Source organism: Equus przewalskii, chromosome 31 (genome assembly GCF_037783145.1).
Source record: "Equus przewalskii isolate Varuska chromosome 31, EquPr2, whole genome shotgun sequence".
Taxonomy (NCBI): Eukaryota; Metazoa; Chordata; class Mammalia; order Perissodactyla; family Equidae; genus Equus; species Equus przewalskii.
This window is the reverse complement of record NC_091861.1, coordinates 2,911,955-2,928,842: the sequence shown is the minus strand read 5'-3', so window position 1 is coordinate 2,928,842 and position 16,888 is coordinate 2,911,955. Positions and strand designations below refer to the sequence as shown.

Genomic DNA, 16,888 nt, shown 5'->3' with positions numbered 1-16,888 from the left:
AATAAGCACTAGGTAGGACATGGGTAGATTCTAGTCATTGTTAAAGAAAAGTAAAACTCATTTAAAGGATACCTCTATGTACACAGATCTGTAAATGTATAGGAAGGAAAAGGTTAGTGAATGTTCTGGACCCAGTTACAGCATGTTTCTCACGCCAATAAGCAATTCTCGACGCCACCTAGGTGTCCTAAAATTCAGCTCAATTCTGACTCTCTCCAACCTCCCTTCAGATGCCAGTTGCAGGTCCAAGTTGTCACCTGGGCTTCTAACAGACCCCTATGAATTGACAGTTTCCACAACACCCGCCTCAGGTTCGACTGATTTGCTAGAGGGGCTCACAGACTTGGGAGAGACCTTTTACTTCCTAGATTACAGTTTATATAAAAGGGTGCAACTCAGGAACAGCCAGATGAAGAGATGCACAGGGCAAGGAAGGGGGGAAAGTATGGAGCTTCCATGCTCTCCGAGCTTGACACGCTCCCCATATCGCCACATGGTCACCACCCTGGGAGCTCTCCAAGCCCTCTCCTTTTGCGTTTTTATGGAGGCTTCAATACGTAGGCATGGTTGACTAAGTCATTGGCCCCTGGTGACTGATTCAGCCTCCAGCTTCCCCCGGGGGTCAGGGGGTTGGACTGCAAGTTCCAATCCTTTGATCACAACGTTGGTTCTCTGGGCAACCAGACCCATCCTTAGGTAGGGACAAAAGCCACCTCATTAACGTAACAACACACACATTTTGCTCTACTCACCTAGGAAATTGTAAAGGTTTTGGGAGCTCTGTGCCAGAAAGAGAGTTGAAGACCAAACAGATATTTCTTATTATAAATCACAATATCACAGTTAGAGAAAGGAGAACAAAAACTTGAGAATGGGGGCCGGCCTGTGGCGCAGTGGTTAAGTTCTCACTCTCTACTTCTTGCTGGTCCTGGGGTTCGCCAGTTCAGATCCTGGGTGTGGACACGGCACCACTTGGCAAGCCATGCTGTGGTAGGCGTCCCAAATATAAAATAGAGGAAGACGGGCATGGATGTTAGCGCAGGGCCAGTCTTCCTCAGCAAAAAGAGGAGTATTGGCAGTAGTTAGCTCAGGGCTAATCTTCCTCAAAAAAAAATAAAAAATAAAAAAAATTTTAAAACACAAATGGTTACTTGGGAAAGAGGAAGGGACTGGAGGTAGAGGACAAAGAAAGGGGGGCTGTCCCTCTGTCTTCCATTTCTTCAGAAGCACTTGAACTTCCCGGTAAGTCTTAATATATTGCTTATGTGATAAAATTAAGGCAACATTTTTAAAGAAAAATCCGGACAGAATTCAACAGTTAATAGCAAAGTTATACTTGCCTTTCAGAGTTGACACAAGGAAGCACTCATTCATTCACTCATTCATTTAAGTCACTCATTGTTAAGCTCATAAATTGCCAGGCATAAGGGCCTCAGCAATGAACAAGCCGGATGCAGTCCTGACTTGATGGAGCTCAAGTCCTGGTGGAAAACGCATGCTAAAAGCTGAAGCACAGGTCACTGGAGCTGGAGTTGTGTTGGTAAAGGTGTTCTAACGGAGCGCGCCTGAGGAGACCCACTACACACAATGGCCAGGGAAGGCCTCCTTGAGGAGGGAAACTGCAAGCTGAGGCCGGAAGGGTGAAAAGCAGCCCACTGTGCCTTAGGAGCCATCTGGAAAAAGGAAGGGACAGGCTCAAGGAGAGAGCTCAGCATGTTCTTGAGAGAAGAAGAAATGTCCCCATCCTGCATCACCAAGAACAAACAGATCCTGAGTCCACCAGCGCTGGAGGCCGGGTCAGGCTGGGTGAACTCCCAGACACCAGAGCAGCGGGGCAGGGGGAGACGGGAGACTCTCAGACCAGTTTCTGTGTAGGCCACAGGGCCGCATTCAACTGCCTGGAGGCCCGTGTGGTCCTGGACGCAGTTCAACTGGAAAACAGGAAAATCACTCAGGACCTTTGAAAAATGTACTTGAAATACTTATTCTGGCTGACTCCATGAAGGCCTGCTGTCTGTCCTCCTCCAACCAATTTCCAAACTGCCTTTCCATCCCGTGTTTGATGATTTTCCTCTCCTACTTTGCAGTGGTAAGGGCTTGGGAAACCCTGCAGTGCTTCTCTGTGCCAGAGCATTATTTTTCATCCCCGAGGGTTGTGTGCAAACACCTGCAAGGCTGACTCATGAAAGGAGTGGGGCCAGGGCTTTCTGGCAGAGGAATGTAGGAGCTGTAAGACAGGGCCGGATTGTTTTTACTCTCCCTAAAGGTGTTGAGAGCAGCCTGATCGTCTTTTCTCTGGGCTGCCAGTCTACGGGCTAGTCCTAACTGTACCATGTATGGATGGCAGGTGGCCAGAAGGGAGAGAGGGGCTGTCAGCAGCTGGCCATTTACATCCTGAGGCTGCCTTGTTGAGGTAGCACTCATAGTAGGATGTCTACTCAGTGGGAGGGTCTGAGGCTCTTGTACCTGTGGCTACTGAAGGGACATTCAGCTGGCATTTTCTCTAAGGCCACTTTTCTATTCTAAGTCAACTATTGCTTTACTCATCAAGGACCAGAGTGGTCAAGTTTTAATGGAAAGCATGCCTTTTGATGTCAAATACCCCTGGGAACAAAGCCCAGCTCCTGAGGGATTCTGATATTCAGCTTTCAGAGATCCTGTTGCCTGATTCAGAAGGATTAAGATGAGAAAAAATAAACATAAGGTAATTAACACTGTGTTGATTAGTCAACTTTTGTTATGGTAATAACCCCCAGATCTTAATGGCTTATGACCCAAGCGGTTATTTCTCACTCAGAGTTTTGCAGGTTGTCTGTGGCTAGGCTGGGCTCTAGATGTCTTCTCATTTGGAGATGAAAGCTGAAGGTTCAGCTCCTGTATGGGATACACTGTTCTCACGGTGGAGGACAGGAGCACAAGCGAGCTAGCAGAAAGTGGGGCTTGGAACTAGCAGGCTGCACTTCAGCCCACAGTCCAAAATAAGTCCCCATGTGGAGTGAGGGAAGGATGAACATTTGCTTGACAATAATACAATCGCCACGCTAAGCCGGGAACATGTTAGGTCCGCCACCCTTTCCCCAATGCCTACAATAGGGATCCAGAAATGACTGGTGATAATGACAAGCCAACTCTGTTGCCGCCACAAACTTGAATATCCAGCCAGCTGGCCAGTCTCCAGCTGGCCCCCAGCACGCTTGCCTTGCTCACAATCTTATCGCCCAGAACTGTTTCCCCTGCCTCGTATTCCTCACCGGTTCCAGATCCGTTCCTGAATTCCTCACTCCCCACCCCTTGCCTCCCTTCCCTTTGCAGCATCTCACTTAACCCTGTGCCCTGGCAACTGGTGGTGGCCCCTCACTCTCCTCCTTCTCCATAACTCCAACAAGCTCTGGGACCACACAGCTTCCTGCCATTCTGGGCTCAGATTGCTAGACATTGTGACTTTGTAGACCAGAAAATGGCATCAATCACCAACTTCTTCATCATTGAAAAAGCGTATCAAATGTGAATGCTTAGCCCAAACTACCCAAATAGTTGAAAACCCAGTCCGTGGTCACATGGTCCTATCACTTGGTTGTCTTTGGGTATAAGTCTGTGCATTTTAATAAATTCTGGTTCTCAAATGATTTCTTAGTGACATTATTATGGGGGTGGGAGGGAATGTAGAATGGGCACAAGAGCTAGTCGTCAACCCTGTCTAACATGAACGGAAGAAGTGACAACAATTGGAGTTGAGAGGACTTCGAATATCACTTGCTCCACGTCTTATTTTACGAGTGAGAAAACTGAGACACACAGAGAAGAACTATCTGTAGCAAATTATGAGCAGAAATCAAGTCTTCTGAACCCTGGGCCAGAGCTTTTCCCCCCACACCAGAACAGAGTGGAAGAAACCAGCAGGCCACCAAATGACTTGTTTTTTTAGTGAGGAAGATTGGCCCTGAGCTGACATCTGTTGCCAATCTTCCTCTTTTCTTTTTTTTTTGGCTTGAGGAAGAGTGGCCCTGAGCTAAAATCTGTGTCAGTCTTCCTCTATTTTGTATGTGGGACACCTCCACAGCACAACTGATGAGTGGTGTGTAGGTCTGCACCTGGGATCTGAGCCCATGAACCCCAGGTCGCTGAAATGGAGCATGCGAACTTAACCACTACACCACCGGGCCGGCCCCCAACCAAATATCCTACCCCGCAGAACCAGTTATGTGAACTTAGTTGTGGAGTGAGGAAGAACATGCTTTGTGGCATATTAATGGCAAGGAAGGGAGCAGCAGAGCAGTGGCGGATTGTCCCGGGGGTCACCAGTGGGCTCCAGCTGGTGTGGCCTTAGGTATAAGTATAGTCCTGCCTGTGAGCACTTAGCGTCTTGACAGGGGCTATTTTAGGACATTAGACCCGAGCTGCCTCCCAGGGACTTTTCTCTCCCTGCTAATGATGGTGAGAACGAAGGCCTGAACCTAAATATTGATGGTGGTGCTTTCCATGCTCAGCCAGCCATCTCCAGAACTTTTCATCTTCACAAACTAAAACTCTGTACCCACTACCCACTAACTCCCTAATATTCTGACATGAACTTGGATTATGCTCCCAATTCCAGCGTGTGGGTTTTTCCCTCACACTAAGCAATTCTCTGAAACCAGCTGGGTGTGCTACTATTCAACCCAATTTTGACACCGTCTACAGGGAGATCGTGTCAGATCCCACAGGTTAAGGGCTCAGTCCTTCAGTGCTTCACCTCACCCCCCCCCCACCCCCACTTCAGATGCCAATGCTGCAATGCAAGTTGTCACCTGAGCCTCTGACCGACCGGCTACAGATCAGAAGTTCCTACGACCCCCTCCTTGGTGCCATTAATTTGCTAAAGTGGCTCACGGAACTCAGGAAAACATTTACTTACTAGATCCCTGGTTTATTATAAAAGGATATAACTCAGGAACAGCCAGGTGGAAGGCATGCAGAAAGGGCGAGGAGCACTCATGCTCTCTGAGTGCCGCTCTCCAGCGCCTCCACATGTTCACCACGTGGAAGATCTCTGAACCCCTTCCTTTTGGTTTTCTACCAAGGCTTCATTACATAGGTATAATTGATTAAATCATTAGCCATTGGTGATTGACCTTCCCTGGAGGTCAGGGGGTGGGAGTGAAAGTTTCAGCCCCTCTAATCATGGTTGGTTCCCCTGGCAACCAGCAGCCATCCTTAGATGACCTAGGGGCTTTCCAAAAATCACGCCACTAACATAACAAAAGACACCTTGATCCTCTTAACACTTAGGAAATTCCGAGGGTTTTAGGAGCTCTGTGGCAGGAACAGGGAGGAAGACCAAACATATATTTTTTTTATTATAAATCACAATATCACACTCCTTGTTCCCTCTCCCCCTAGTCACGGACAGACATTATTCTACTTTCTTTCTTTTTTTCTTTTTTGAGGAAGATAAGCCCTGAGTTAACATCTGCCACCAATCCTCCTCTTTTTTCTGAGGAAGACTAGCCCTGAGCTAACATCTGTGCCCATCTTCCTCTATTTTACATGGGCCGCCTACCACAGCATGGCTTGACAAGCTGTGCCTAGGTCCACACCCAGGATCCAAAGGGTGAACCCCAGGCCGCTGAAGCAGAACGTGCGAACTTAACTGCTGCGCCACCGGGCCGGCCCCCTCTACTCTCTGTCTCTATGAATTTGACTACTTTAAGTACCTCATATAAGTGGAATCATAGAATATTTGTCCTTTTGTGATTGGCTTGTACACTTAATATAACGCCCTCAGGGTTCATTCATGTTGTTACATGAGTCAGAATTTCCTTCTTTTTTAAGGCTGAACAATATTCCATTGTATGGATATACCACATTGGTTTATCCATTCATCCACAGATGGGCATTTGGGTTACTTTTACCATTTGACTATTTTGAATAATATTTCTATGAACACTGGGTGTACAAAGCCTTGAATTTTTAAAGGAAACTTTTATTCACACTTTGCAAGCCTCACAAAAGGTCAGTGTCCATATGAAAGATAATTTTTGTTTTGTTAAATGCAGAGTCTCTCAGTCTAAGGGGGAAGAGTCAATGAAGTGGAAAAGAAAGGTCAGAGACCTAGGAGAGTGAGAAGCAACAATCCTCTGGAGTCCAGAAAAGGATTTTGTTTTCTTCTTTTAATGAGAGGCTGGCAGCCATCTCAAATGTTAAAGAACGAAAGCCAGTGAGGAAGCCGTGCTTCGGGATGTGCTATTTAGGCGTTCATTGCTGACCTAAGCAGGAATCATTTTATCCTACTAATTGTGGAGACAGATGCCAGATTGCGAAGGCTAAAGGCATGTTTGGTGGGGATCTGGACACAGTGACAGAGCCTCCTCTTGATACGGAACCTCTTAATCTCAAATTCAATCTGTGCATTGAAGGGGTTAAGTAAGCAAGATTAGAACCCAAGACTGCGAGTCCAGAATACTGTATCACACACCCAGAGGAGCCAAAGGAAGGGTGTTTGGTTCAGGATCGGGAGAGGAGAGACGGTCATATGATTATAGGGAGCAAACGCTGTGTTACCTCCGTTTCATGCACCCACTCTGACTGCCTCCTGTGTTTACTTATCTGGCGTCCTCACACCCTGACCCCAATTCCTCCAACCCCCTAGGACGGAAGTACGTCGGCCCCACAACCTTTTCCTTGTCTCCCCCTACCCCGACCTCATCCTTCCTTTGGTGCACATTGCAGAATCTGCCTTCCTAAACTCTCCCTACTAGCACCTTCTTCTGCCTCATCGCCCTGCTTTAGTCTCGCATGCCTGGCAGCGCTCATGCTGGTGATGGCGGCTGGAGAGAAATGTACCCCCACTCATGACAGCAAATCACATGTGAACCTCTCCAACTAAGAGGAGTCATCCCACTTGTCTCCTCTATTCTCTCTACTCTCTTAGGTGACTGTAACACACATCTCTTCTGCCCCATCCTCACTTTTAGCTGAAGACTTGGCTTCCCATTCCACTGAGATTAAATTTAGCGACGCAGATAGCAACTGTGACCTTGATAAGAGGAGTTTCTACGGAGTGCAGAGAATAAAGCTGAATCAGGGTGGGTTTAAGAGGGACTGGGAAGAGAGGAATTGTAAACAATAAGTAGAGGCAAGTCTTTCCTGGAGGTTTGCAGCAAAGAAGCCCAAGAACATGGGCAAAGTTTAGAAAGGGAAGTGAGGACAAGATAATTCATCTAGGTGCTGGCAAGATGTCAGTGGGAAAAACCCCTGCCCCAAACACACTTCAAGACATGCAGTTCTCACTTTGGGGCTCTTCTCAAGACTCACAAATGAGATCCTGGAATGAGGAGGTAAGAACTGGAGGGAAAATCTCTAGAAATAAGAAGAGATTTCTTTTCCAACTGAGAGCCACTGCTGGTTCCAGCCACTCCATCACTAAGGAGGGCTCCCCAGGCGGATTCTCGATTACCCTGGAGGCATTATTCAGGTGTTAGATAACCAGTCTGAGCCCATCCCCACGCCCCTTCACCAGTGTGTTCCCTTAGTCTGTTAAGGCACCAGGGCTCCCTCTGGGCTGGTTCAAACCCAAAGCCAGGTGTGGCTTGGATCTGTTTGGCTTTGGGTAATTAAAATGAGATTTAGCCATTAGCAGTGAATTTACTTTGCTATCCTACTCCCAGGGATGAAGCAGGTCTCAGAACTGACCATGACATTGAAAGCAGCTCCAACCCTTTGTCAGGGTGAGGAAAGGCAGACTTTGTGTAGCAACCCCCTCCCAACCATCACCCTGAGATGTGTATCTCAGAGGTATCGCGCATCCCTTTGCAGCACTGGGCAATCATTATTGCTAAATTCATAGCAAACAGTGGTTTGAATGGTTGATCGTCTCCAGCTAATTGTAGGGTTGACTTTTATCTTCGGCCCGCTTGGCAAGTCCTGAGGAATACAGAATTGCCTGTGAAGGGGTAGGGGGCTTTGAAGTCAAATTCTAGAAGGCGCTCCTAATATTGATTAATTCAGGGGCATTTCAGAGCACTCTTGAGGGCCAGAGGGACTCTTGACTAGTTGCTTAACCTCTCTTCACCTCAGTGTGCTTCTGGGCTTCCCGCCTCCCAGTAAGTTTCAGGTGCAGATAGGATACTGGTGAGAGCTTGCATGAAGGGCCAAGTGGTAACTTAACAGGTGTAAATTACCAATTCAGCCATGATGGTGACATGGATTAACTGAGGTTTGAAAACTGCAGCCAAGGGTGGCCAGTGGAAAGTATATTTTCTTTCTTTCTTTTTTATTTTGAGGAAGATTAGCCCTGAGCTAACATCTGCTGCCAAGCCTCCTCTTTTTCTTTTTTTCCTGAGGAAGACTGGCCCTGAGCTAACATCTGTGCCCATCTTCCTCTACTTTATATGTGGGACGCCTACCACTGCATGGCCCCCCGAGCGGTGCCATGTCTGCACCTGGGATCCGAACCAGCGAACCCCAGGCCGCCAAAGCGGAACATGCGAACTTTAAACCCTGCACCACTGGGCTGGCCCCGAAAGTGTATTTTCTTGCTAGAGCAACGTCCCTCAACATGCACTCCAGTGTAGCACACCTGTCTGCATAGAGTCCTGGGCCAGGCCCCAGTGAATCTGCAGGAGTGTTCCTGCCTTCCCCAAGCACGCGGAGCATCCCCCTGCCAGCCTGGTGCGTGTGGCTGGCACGCTGCCTCCTGCTGGACCCTGGGAGAGACAGGCCCTGTGGCTTTCCACCCCTTCTGTGGTTGAGAAATTGAGTCCTTCTGCATTTGTTTATTTTATGCTCTGCTCCACCAGGTCAACAACTGCAGGTTAGAAATCAAAACGTTTTTGTTTTAGTGCCAGTATCTCTGGGGACCATATGTGCTTAACTAGGTGGTTGACTGACAGAAGTCAACATATTTGTAAAGTTTTTTGTAAGTTTGCTTTTCGACGTTATGCAAATGCTTGGTGTATTAATCTTGTCAATTATGAAACTGTTTATCTCACCCTTTGGCCAAGCTGATGGCAAAATCTATACCTCCAAACTACTTTATTTGATTTTATTTGTCAATTAAAAAATATCATTTCCATTGTGTCTATTACATTACTGTGTGATAAAGGATAAGTGTCACCAGAGCAGAAAGTCTAAATTTGGTGGTAGGGGAAGGCTTCCTCGAGCAAATGACACCTCACTCAGCCCTAAAAGAAGGGATAGGCGTTATCCAGGGAAGGAGGGGCGGGAAGAGTGTTCTGGTCAGAGGGCATAACAGGATACGTTGGAAGAAGTGAAATGCCATTAGTTTGCAGGAACATGGAGGAGCCCATGGGTGAGGGTGGCAGGACATGGGGAAAGAAGAAGCTGGAGAGATGTCCAGAGGCCTTGGCTCAGGTTAAGATGATGGGACTTTATCTTAAGGTAAGATAAGGGCATTAAACATTTTAAGGAGGGAAGTGCCATGATCAGATTTTAGTTTTAGAAAGATTACTTTTAAGACACGCCTGGAAAATGTTAAAGGAGGACAGTGAGATGATCAAATTCTCCTCTTAGAAAGACTCACTTGTCTAAAAGGAGCTCAAGGAGGCATCTAAGGAGGGTACCACGGCAGGGTTTTAAGAAGGAGAGTGACAAGATGAGATATGCATTTTAAAAGAATCACTCCTCTACAGGAGCTTAAAAAGGTATAAATGGTTAAGTAACTGGGGAGGCAGAGGAAACAGAATCACGGTGAGAGTCAGCCCTCTGCCATGTCCTCCATCCACTTCATGTGCTGGCGCTGCGACCAGCCCCTGAAGCTGAATCAGTCCACGGAGACCCCGGGCCTCGACGCCACCCAAGCATCTGCGGCTTCCGCGCTTGCCTCAGCTGAGGGGGCGCCAAGAGAAACCCAGGAGGGAGGCCCTACCTCCAGGGAGGAGACAGATAGTGACGAGCTACAGGATGGTGCCTCTTGCAGGACCCTCCCTGGCGATGGCAGGATGTCCGGGGACAGTTCCAACTACTTCATCCTGCTTGGGAAGCTGAGCTCTGTGAGAACTCTCAATAGCATCCAGAAGGCTGCTAGGGACATTTTTGACATCCTCTCCAGTGAAAAAGCTGTGAACCAGCCCCTGTGTGAGGACTGTACTGACAATCTTTTGTTGCAGCTGGACAGCCAACTCGTTCTCACAGCATCTGAGAGTGAGAACTACCAACGCTTTCTGGAGACCAGGGAGAGGATGAGTGAGGATGAGAGGGAGACACTGCAGGAGGAGCTGAAGGGCTTGGAGCTGGAGGAGGCCAGGCTGGTCCAGGAGCTGGAGGAGGTGGACAAGAACCGAGAAAGAGCAGCAGCGGATCTGAAGGCAGCCCAGGCAGAGACCGAGATGCTGGACCAGCACGACAGGCAGTTCTGGAGGGACTATAGTCAACTGAAGTGGCAACAACTGGAACTTCATGACGAGCTGAGGAGCGTGGAGAACCGGCTGCGGCATGCCCAGACCCAGCTGGACTGGCTGGAGAAAATCAATGTCTTCAGTGTGACGTTTGAGATCGGGCATAGCGGCCCCGTGGGCGTCATCAATAACTTCAGACTGGGCTGCCTCCCCAGTGTCCCTGTGTGCTGGGAGGAGATTAATGCAGCCTGGGGACAGACAGCCTTGCTGCTCCTTGCCCTGTCCAATACCATCGGCCTGCAGTTTCAGAGGTATCGACTCGTGCCCTGCGGAGACCATTCCTATCTGAAGTCTGTAAGAGATGACTCCATTGAGCTGCCATTGTTCTGTACCGGGCGGCAGGGTGCTTTCCCGAACGACAAGTTTGACCGGGCCATGGACAAGTTTGACCGGGCCATGGTGGCTTTCCTGGACTGCCTGCAGCACTTCAACAAAGAGGCCAAGAAAGGCGAGTCGGGTCTCTGCCTGCCCCACAGGATTCACGTGAGCAAAGGCCTGATGGAAGACCCTGGAGGCGGGGGCGCCTTCTATTCCATCAGAACCCACTTTAACACAGAGGAGCGCTGGACAAAGGCGCTCAAGCTCATGCTCGTAAATTTTAAGTGGAGTCTGGCTTGGGTGTCCTTAAGGTGTCGTCAAAAATAACTTTCTCTTTTTTTAAGAGGGAGAGGGAGATTTTTTTGCTTTAAAATATTTGTAAAAATGTTGTAAGATAAATTGTAAAACTGAAGAATATAACATGTTTCTAACTTAAAAAATGAATGGCCACATGGGTATTAATTTAAGATTAATTAACGTGATGTTCAGAGCAAACCAAAGTCATTGCTACCTTCTCCAGCAAATCTGTGTCCTCATTTCCTTCTGCCTTACTCTCCCCTCCTTTCCCACTCAGATAAACAAATTCAAAATGACAGCAAGGATTAAATTATAAAATGATGAGATTATTCCTGCATAAAAAGGGACAAAGGGATGCCGAGGGAAAGGGCTGAGGGAGGGGTGGGGCGGGGGAACTGAGGGGGGCGGGGGGGGGCGGGGGGCGACGGGACTGAGTTGGGGGAAGAGCTGAGGGCGGGGCTGAGAGGAGAGGAAGCGGTAGGAGAAAGGTGGAGGCTTTAATAAGTTTTACGTGCTCTTCAGCGATTTAAGGTGAGAAGCCCGTCATATTGGGCTGCGCCGTTATCTTGAGACTCACCTGGAGTGAGGCGGGTGGGCTGGCAAAGAGGACAGGTAACGTTTCAGCTGATGGATCAATGCCATGGTCAGTTAGGGGTCCTGAGATGAACGTTTACAGAGCTGAAGGCTGAAAAGGAGTTAGCCAGAGCGCTTCAAAATGCAGGTTGGATCCTGTCGTTCATCTGCTTCTTGTCTGCTGCGCCCAGAATAAAACCCCAAATCCTTCCCACGGCTGGCAGCCCCCGTGATCTATCCCCGCCCGCCCCCCAGGCTCACCTTGCGCTTCTCCCAGCTCCTTTCTGTCCAAAAGATGCCGGCTGTCCTTGCTCTGCTCTGCGCTCTTCCTGTGTGTCAGGCTCTTCAAACCAAACTGTAAACTTCCTGAGAGCTATTTGGCGTTGTGGTCCAGAAAGTGCCAAGAACAGCCCCTGATACATATAAAGCATCTATAAAGAGAAGTGGTTGTGGAAAATGAGAATGGGAAGGTGATTAATTTGTCGCAGACTCAGGTAATAGGAAACTCCACTAGGAGATAGGTTAAATGAATTAAGCTCTAGGCATATGATGGAACACCATGTAGGTATTAAAACATGATAGAAGACTATTTAATTATGTAATACTTAATGACAATGCTTATATTAAGTAAGAAGATTGGGTTATAACACATGTAATATGAAAATTCAGAAAAGTATTTAGTGAAAAAACAATTCCAATATATCTTCCTTGAATACAGTATATGAAGGTAATTCCATGAAAATTTTGTATTTAAAAAATAAAATGAGATTAGGAAAGAGACAGGATATGGCTATCAGAATTTCTGTTTAACGTGTGCTTGTGGTCCTAGCTAGCACAATAAATAAAAAAATGAAAGATATTTTAAAAAAAGAAAGGCATAAAGATTAGAAGGGAAAAATAAAATTATTTACATATGATATAACTATAGCAATATCTAAATCAACAGGTAAACAATTAAAATTAATATGTGAATTAAGGAATTCATTGACTACAAAGTCAATACAAAAATCAAATGTATTTATATACCAACAATTAGGAAGAGAAATTTAAAACAGTTCGCATCATTAAATACCTAAGTATAATCTGACAAAAAGTCCTTTACACAGAAAATGTTATCAATTGCCTGTAGACCAGGGGTTGGCAGCCTTTTTCTGTAAAAGGCCGAATAGTAAATATTTGTTTCAGGATTTCTGGTCCACGTGGTCTTTGTTGAACTACTCAACTGCAGCAACTGCTCGGTTGTGCATAAAACCAGCCACAGAGATTGTGTGAATGCATGGGCATGGCTGTGTTCTCCTGGAACTACATTCACCAAACAGACAGCACGCTGGATTCGGCCCATGGGCCGTAATTTGCTGACTCCTGCTCTAGACGATAGACGCCATCAAGTCATGGACTGTGTCTATCTTGTTTGCAGTTATGTCCAACAGCCTGCACAATGCCTGCCACGTAGAGGGCACTCCTGCCACATAGAGGGCACTCAAAGAATAGTTGAATGAACGAATCTCTGGATTATACTGAGTGCTGGGGTTATGAGAGAGTCTATTTTTTCCCAGTTTATAAATATTCTCTGGTGTACATGAATTTATCTTAAAATGAAATAAATTAAGGAATGTGAATAGACACCAAGTTAACCTGTTACATCATCCTGTTTCATTTCATACTATCCATCTCCGTCCTCCACTCTCCAGCCCCAAATTTTTCACATAGACATACTTTTTCCATTAAGGTCATTTGAACGACAGGAAAGGTATTTTAGGCATCTGAGATAAAAGGTAAATCAATTTTATTTTAGTTTTTTAAAGTGTGGTAAAAACACTTAACATAGATTTACCCTCACAAAATTTTTAAGTGTACAATATGGTAGTGTTAACTATAGGCACAATGTTGTCCTGCATATCTCTAGATCTTAATCAGCTTGCGCAATTGAAACTGTGCCGTTGAATAGCAACTCCCCATTTCCCCCTCCCCCAGCCCCTGGCAACCACCTTCTGCTCTCTGCTTTGATGTGTCTGACTCTTTTAGATACCTCATGTAAGCGGCATCATGCAGTCCTTCTGTGACTGGCTTAGACAAATCAGTTCTAGAAAAGAGAAATTCTAAGCTACTAAAAGTGAGGTCTGGGACAGTGACACCAGCATCACCTGGGAGCATGTAAGAAATGCAGACTTTCAGGCCCACTCCAGACTTACTGAATCACAATATTTTAACAGAGGGAGCATTTGGAAGGGAGAGAAAAAATCGTGGGTAGGTGAACTGGCAGGAGCTCAGCAGGGCTGGAATTTGGTGTGTGTTGCCGTGGGGAAGGTTACTGCTGAGAGAGAGAAGATGAAGATGTAGGAAAGATCACTGTTTTGGAGGGTTATCAATATAACGCCAAGGAGTTTAAACTTCTAGTCAGTGCAAAGGCATTGAAACCTCTCCCTCACCCCCCCTAGCCATGGCAGACACGAGAAGCCACAGACTGGAATTTCAGAAGAGTCACAACAGAGGCAGTGCAAACCATTGGTCAAGTTATCAAGTCGGGAGGCGGAGTGTCCTCAAAGATACCAGCCTTAGAGGAACCCAGGAGGGCAATGGCGGGTCATAGAGAATTGGGCAAATAAACAGAAGTGAGAAAGAGAAAACAGAAAGGTTCCAGAAAGTCAGGAGAAGAGAACAAAGAAAATTAGGAGACTTTCGTTGTTTTTGATAAGAGAATTTTCAGAGTGGCGATGGCAAGATCAGGCTGGCAGTAGACACAAGTGTGAAAGAGAAGTAAAGAAGTGGAGCTAGTGATTTTGGACAATTCTTTTGAGACCTTTGACCATTGGAGGAAGGCTGTAGATAAAGCAGAGAACTTTGAAACAGGGATAAGTCTGAGAATTTTAACAGGCTGAGGAAGGATTCAGTAGAGAAAGATTGAAATACAGTGTGTGCCTGGCGGGGGGAGGGGAGTGGGGATAAAGGAGTTGACATTAGTGAACAATGTGGGAGGAGAAAGCAGAAGTCTAATCATGAAGGAATTTGGGAGGATTATTCTTGAACAGGAGAAAATACAGCTCTTTGAGACTAGTGAACAGGTGGGAGGTGATGAAAGTATAGATAATTTCTAGCAAAGGTACAGGTTGTCGGCAAGAAGTAGTTCAGGGAACTTTGAGGGGGGTTTGGTGCAGGGAATGTGCACGTGGTGGGAGTGGGGGAGGAGGAATTGGGATGGAGAAGGAAGCTGTAAACCAAGCTCCAAGCCTTCAGTGAATGAGGGGGAGTGAGGGCCATGAATGACAGGTTGAAGAAGTTGAGAAGTTTACATGGAACAGGGCTACAGGGACCATAGAGAAAGGACAGCACTGAGATTCCAGACCAGAAGAAAGACTGAAGAAAATGGAGAGAAGTGTGGAGTTAATTATGGTATGTGAGAGGCTAGCTGTCAGAAGGGGCTGACATTTGGCCCATGGCCAAGGATAACAGATGACAGGCGTGTCCGGATCGCCTGTTCTCACGTTTATGACCAGTGGAGGTCCGGGTTTCCATTGGTGCCAGAAGCGTCAGAGTTTTGCTCACACCTTCTTTGCTCCATTGCTCTAATGGGAAGCTGCTGAGAAGACAGTCTGGGACTTCTGATGAGAATTCTCACTGGAGAGTGGGAGGGATCATCTGGTTCCTGGACGCTTACCACCCCACAGGATAGCTGACTGAGTTCCAGGCTTTGTAGAGAAGAACCAAAGGGATCTGGTGCCCCTTGAGAGAAAAAAGCCTGTGATAGAGTTTTCTGCAAGCACTTGGGAGAACACTGGTTGAATTCCAGATGGCTCTCTTCTGATGGAATCACAGTGGCTCCCCGTGACCAGGAAGTGGTCTATCTATGGCTACACGGAGAACTCGGGCCAGCTTCTAGACAACGGTCTTTGAGCAGAGCTCTCCACAGGGAGCTCAAGTCCAATGGCATGGCTAGAAAGCCGTGGCTCGTCTACAGTAGAGGAAATGCCCTTGAGTAGAGTTCTCCTCAGTCTGGGTCATCTTGGGAGGGACACAGACTCTGAAGAGCTGTGACTCACATGTCTTTAGCTGGAGCCAAGAAGGTAAAAACTCTGGCCTGTTCAGAAAGTGGTAAACTGTAAAGCTCATGAACTGTCTAAAGGGGTCAAGGGCTTTGCAGCCCCTGGCAATTCCAACCTGGACTCCTGGGTCCCTGGTCAAGGTCTTCCAACCTTTCAGGAGAACCTGGATATCTGGGTTTTTATAAGAAATTCCTTGGTTTCTAAATCACAGTATCTAATTAAAATATTTGGAAATATTTTGAGTCAAATAAAACAGTTTTGGGGCCACATTTGGCCCTAGGGCCATTAATTTGAAACCTTCAGCTTATTTCACATAGTTGCTCTGAGAACTAAGTGAGATAAAAATACGTGAAAGAGTTTTATCAATGGAAAAATCCTGTAAAAACAATGCTTTTTCTTCTTGACCAGGTGAACTGGAGTAAGGAGGGCCATCTCTCCTTTCTTGGAGGTGGGGAACGGGGCATCCAATCTCTAGTAATGCGTGGTCCTCAGTTAGGAAACTCGCAACAAGTAAGATACAACTTCAAGACCTCATTGAAGATAGCTCTGAAAAACTAGGTTAGTATCAATTTTAATCAGGCATCAGGCACATGTCTCTGATTTTTTCTATTATTTTACAAAATATCAGTCTATAGGCACTGATTTGCAAATCTTTATTTTATCACTTGTTCTTGAATGTCATTTTTCACCTAGACAACGCCAATATCATCACCATCTTAATATAGCTGTCAGTTACACCTTGGTTTCACCTAAAACTCAGGGGAAGAAACTAATTTACCTGTTCTCTCAAAAACGTCTTTCAGCAGTAGTTTTGTGCAATTGAGGTTACCAGTTGGGAGAAGGAGTGAAGTGGAAGGGACAGAGATGGACATAAGGCTTTTCTGAGCACATTTTTTGTAGAGTTTTGACTTGTGAATAATGTAAATGTTTTATATATTCAAAAAATTTATAAGTACATCAAAGAAAAATAAAAACAGTGTAAAACTGAAAACGATAGAAACAAATACTATATCAAATTTTAACATAATCATGTAGAGAAAAGGATTATTTAAGTACTTTTGAAAACAGTAATATGACTGTATAGTTTTACTTTATTTATTTTGAGGAAGATTAGCCCTGAGATAACATCTGTTGCCAATCCTCCTCTTTTTGCTGAGGAAGACTGGCCCTGAGCTAACATCCGTGCCCATCTTCCTCCACTTTATATGTGGGATGCCTACCACAGCATGGCTTGACACTCAGTGCCATGTCTGCACCCAGGATCTG

The 16,888-nt window shown here is 46.3% G+C and overlaps 1 protein-coding gene across 1 annotated transcript; it reads left to right on the top strand.

Annotated features, from left to right (window-relative positions):
* Positions 1–9,707: 9,707 nt before the first annotated feature.
* BECN2 (beclin 2) lies at positions 9,708–11,039 on the top strand. The gene has a single exon (XM_008510977.2). The coding sequence runs from the start codon at positions 9,708–9,710 to the stop codon at positions 11,037–11,039; it is 1,332 nt and encodes a 443-aa protein (XP_008509199.2).
* The last annotated feature ends 5,849 nt before the right edge of the window (positions 11,040–16,888 follow it).

Coding starts and splice junctions, on each gene's coding strand:
- BECN2 (XM_008510977.2), top strand. CDS start 9,708: ATGTCCTCCATCCACTTCATGTGCTGGCGCTGCGACCAGCCCCTGAAG.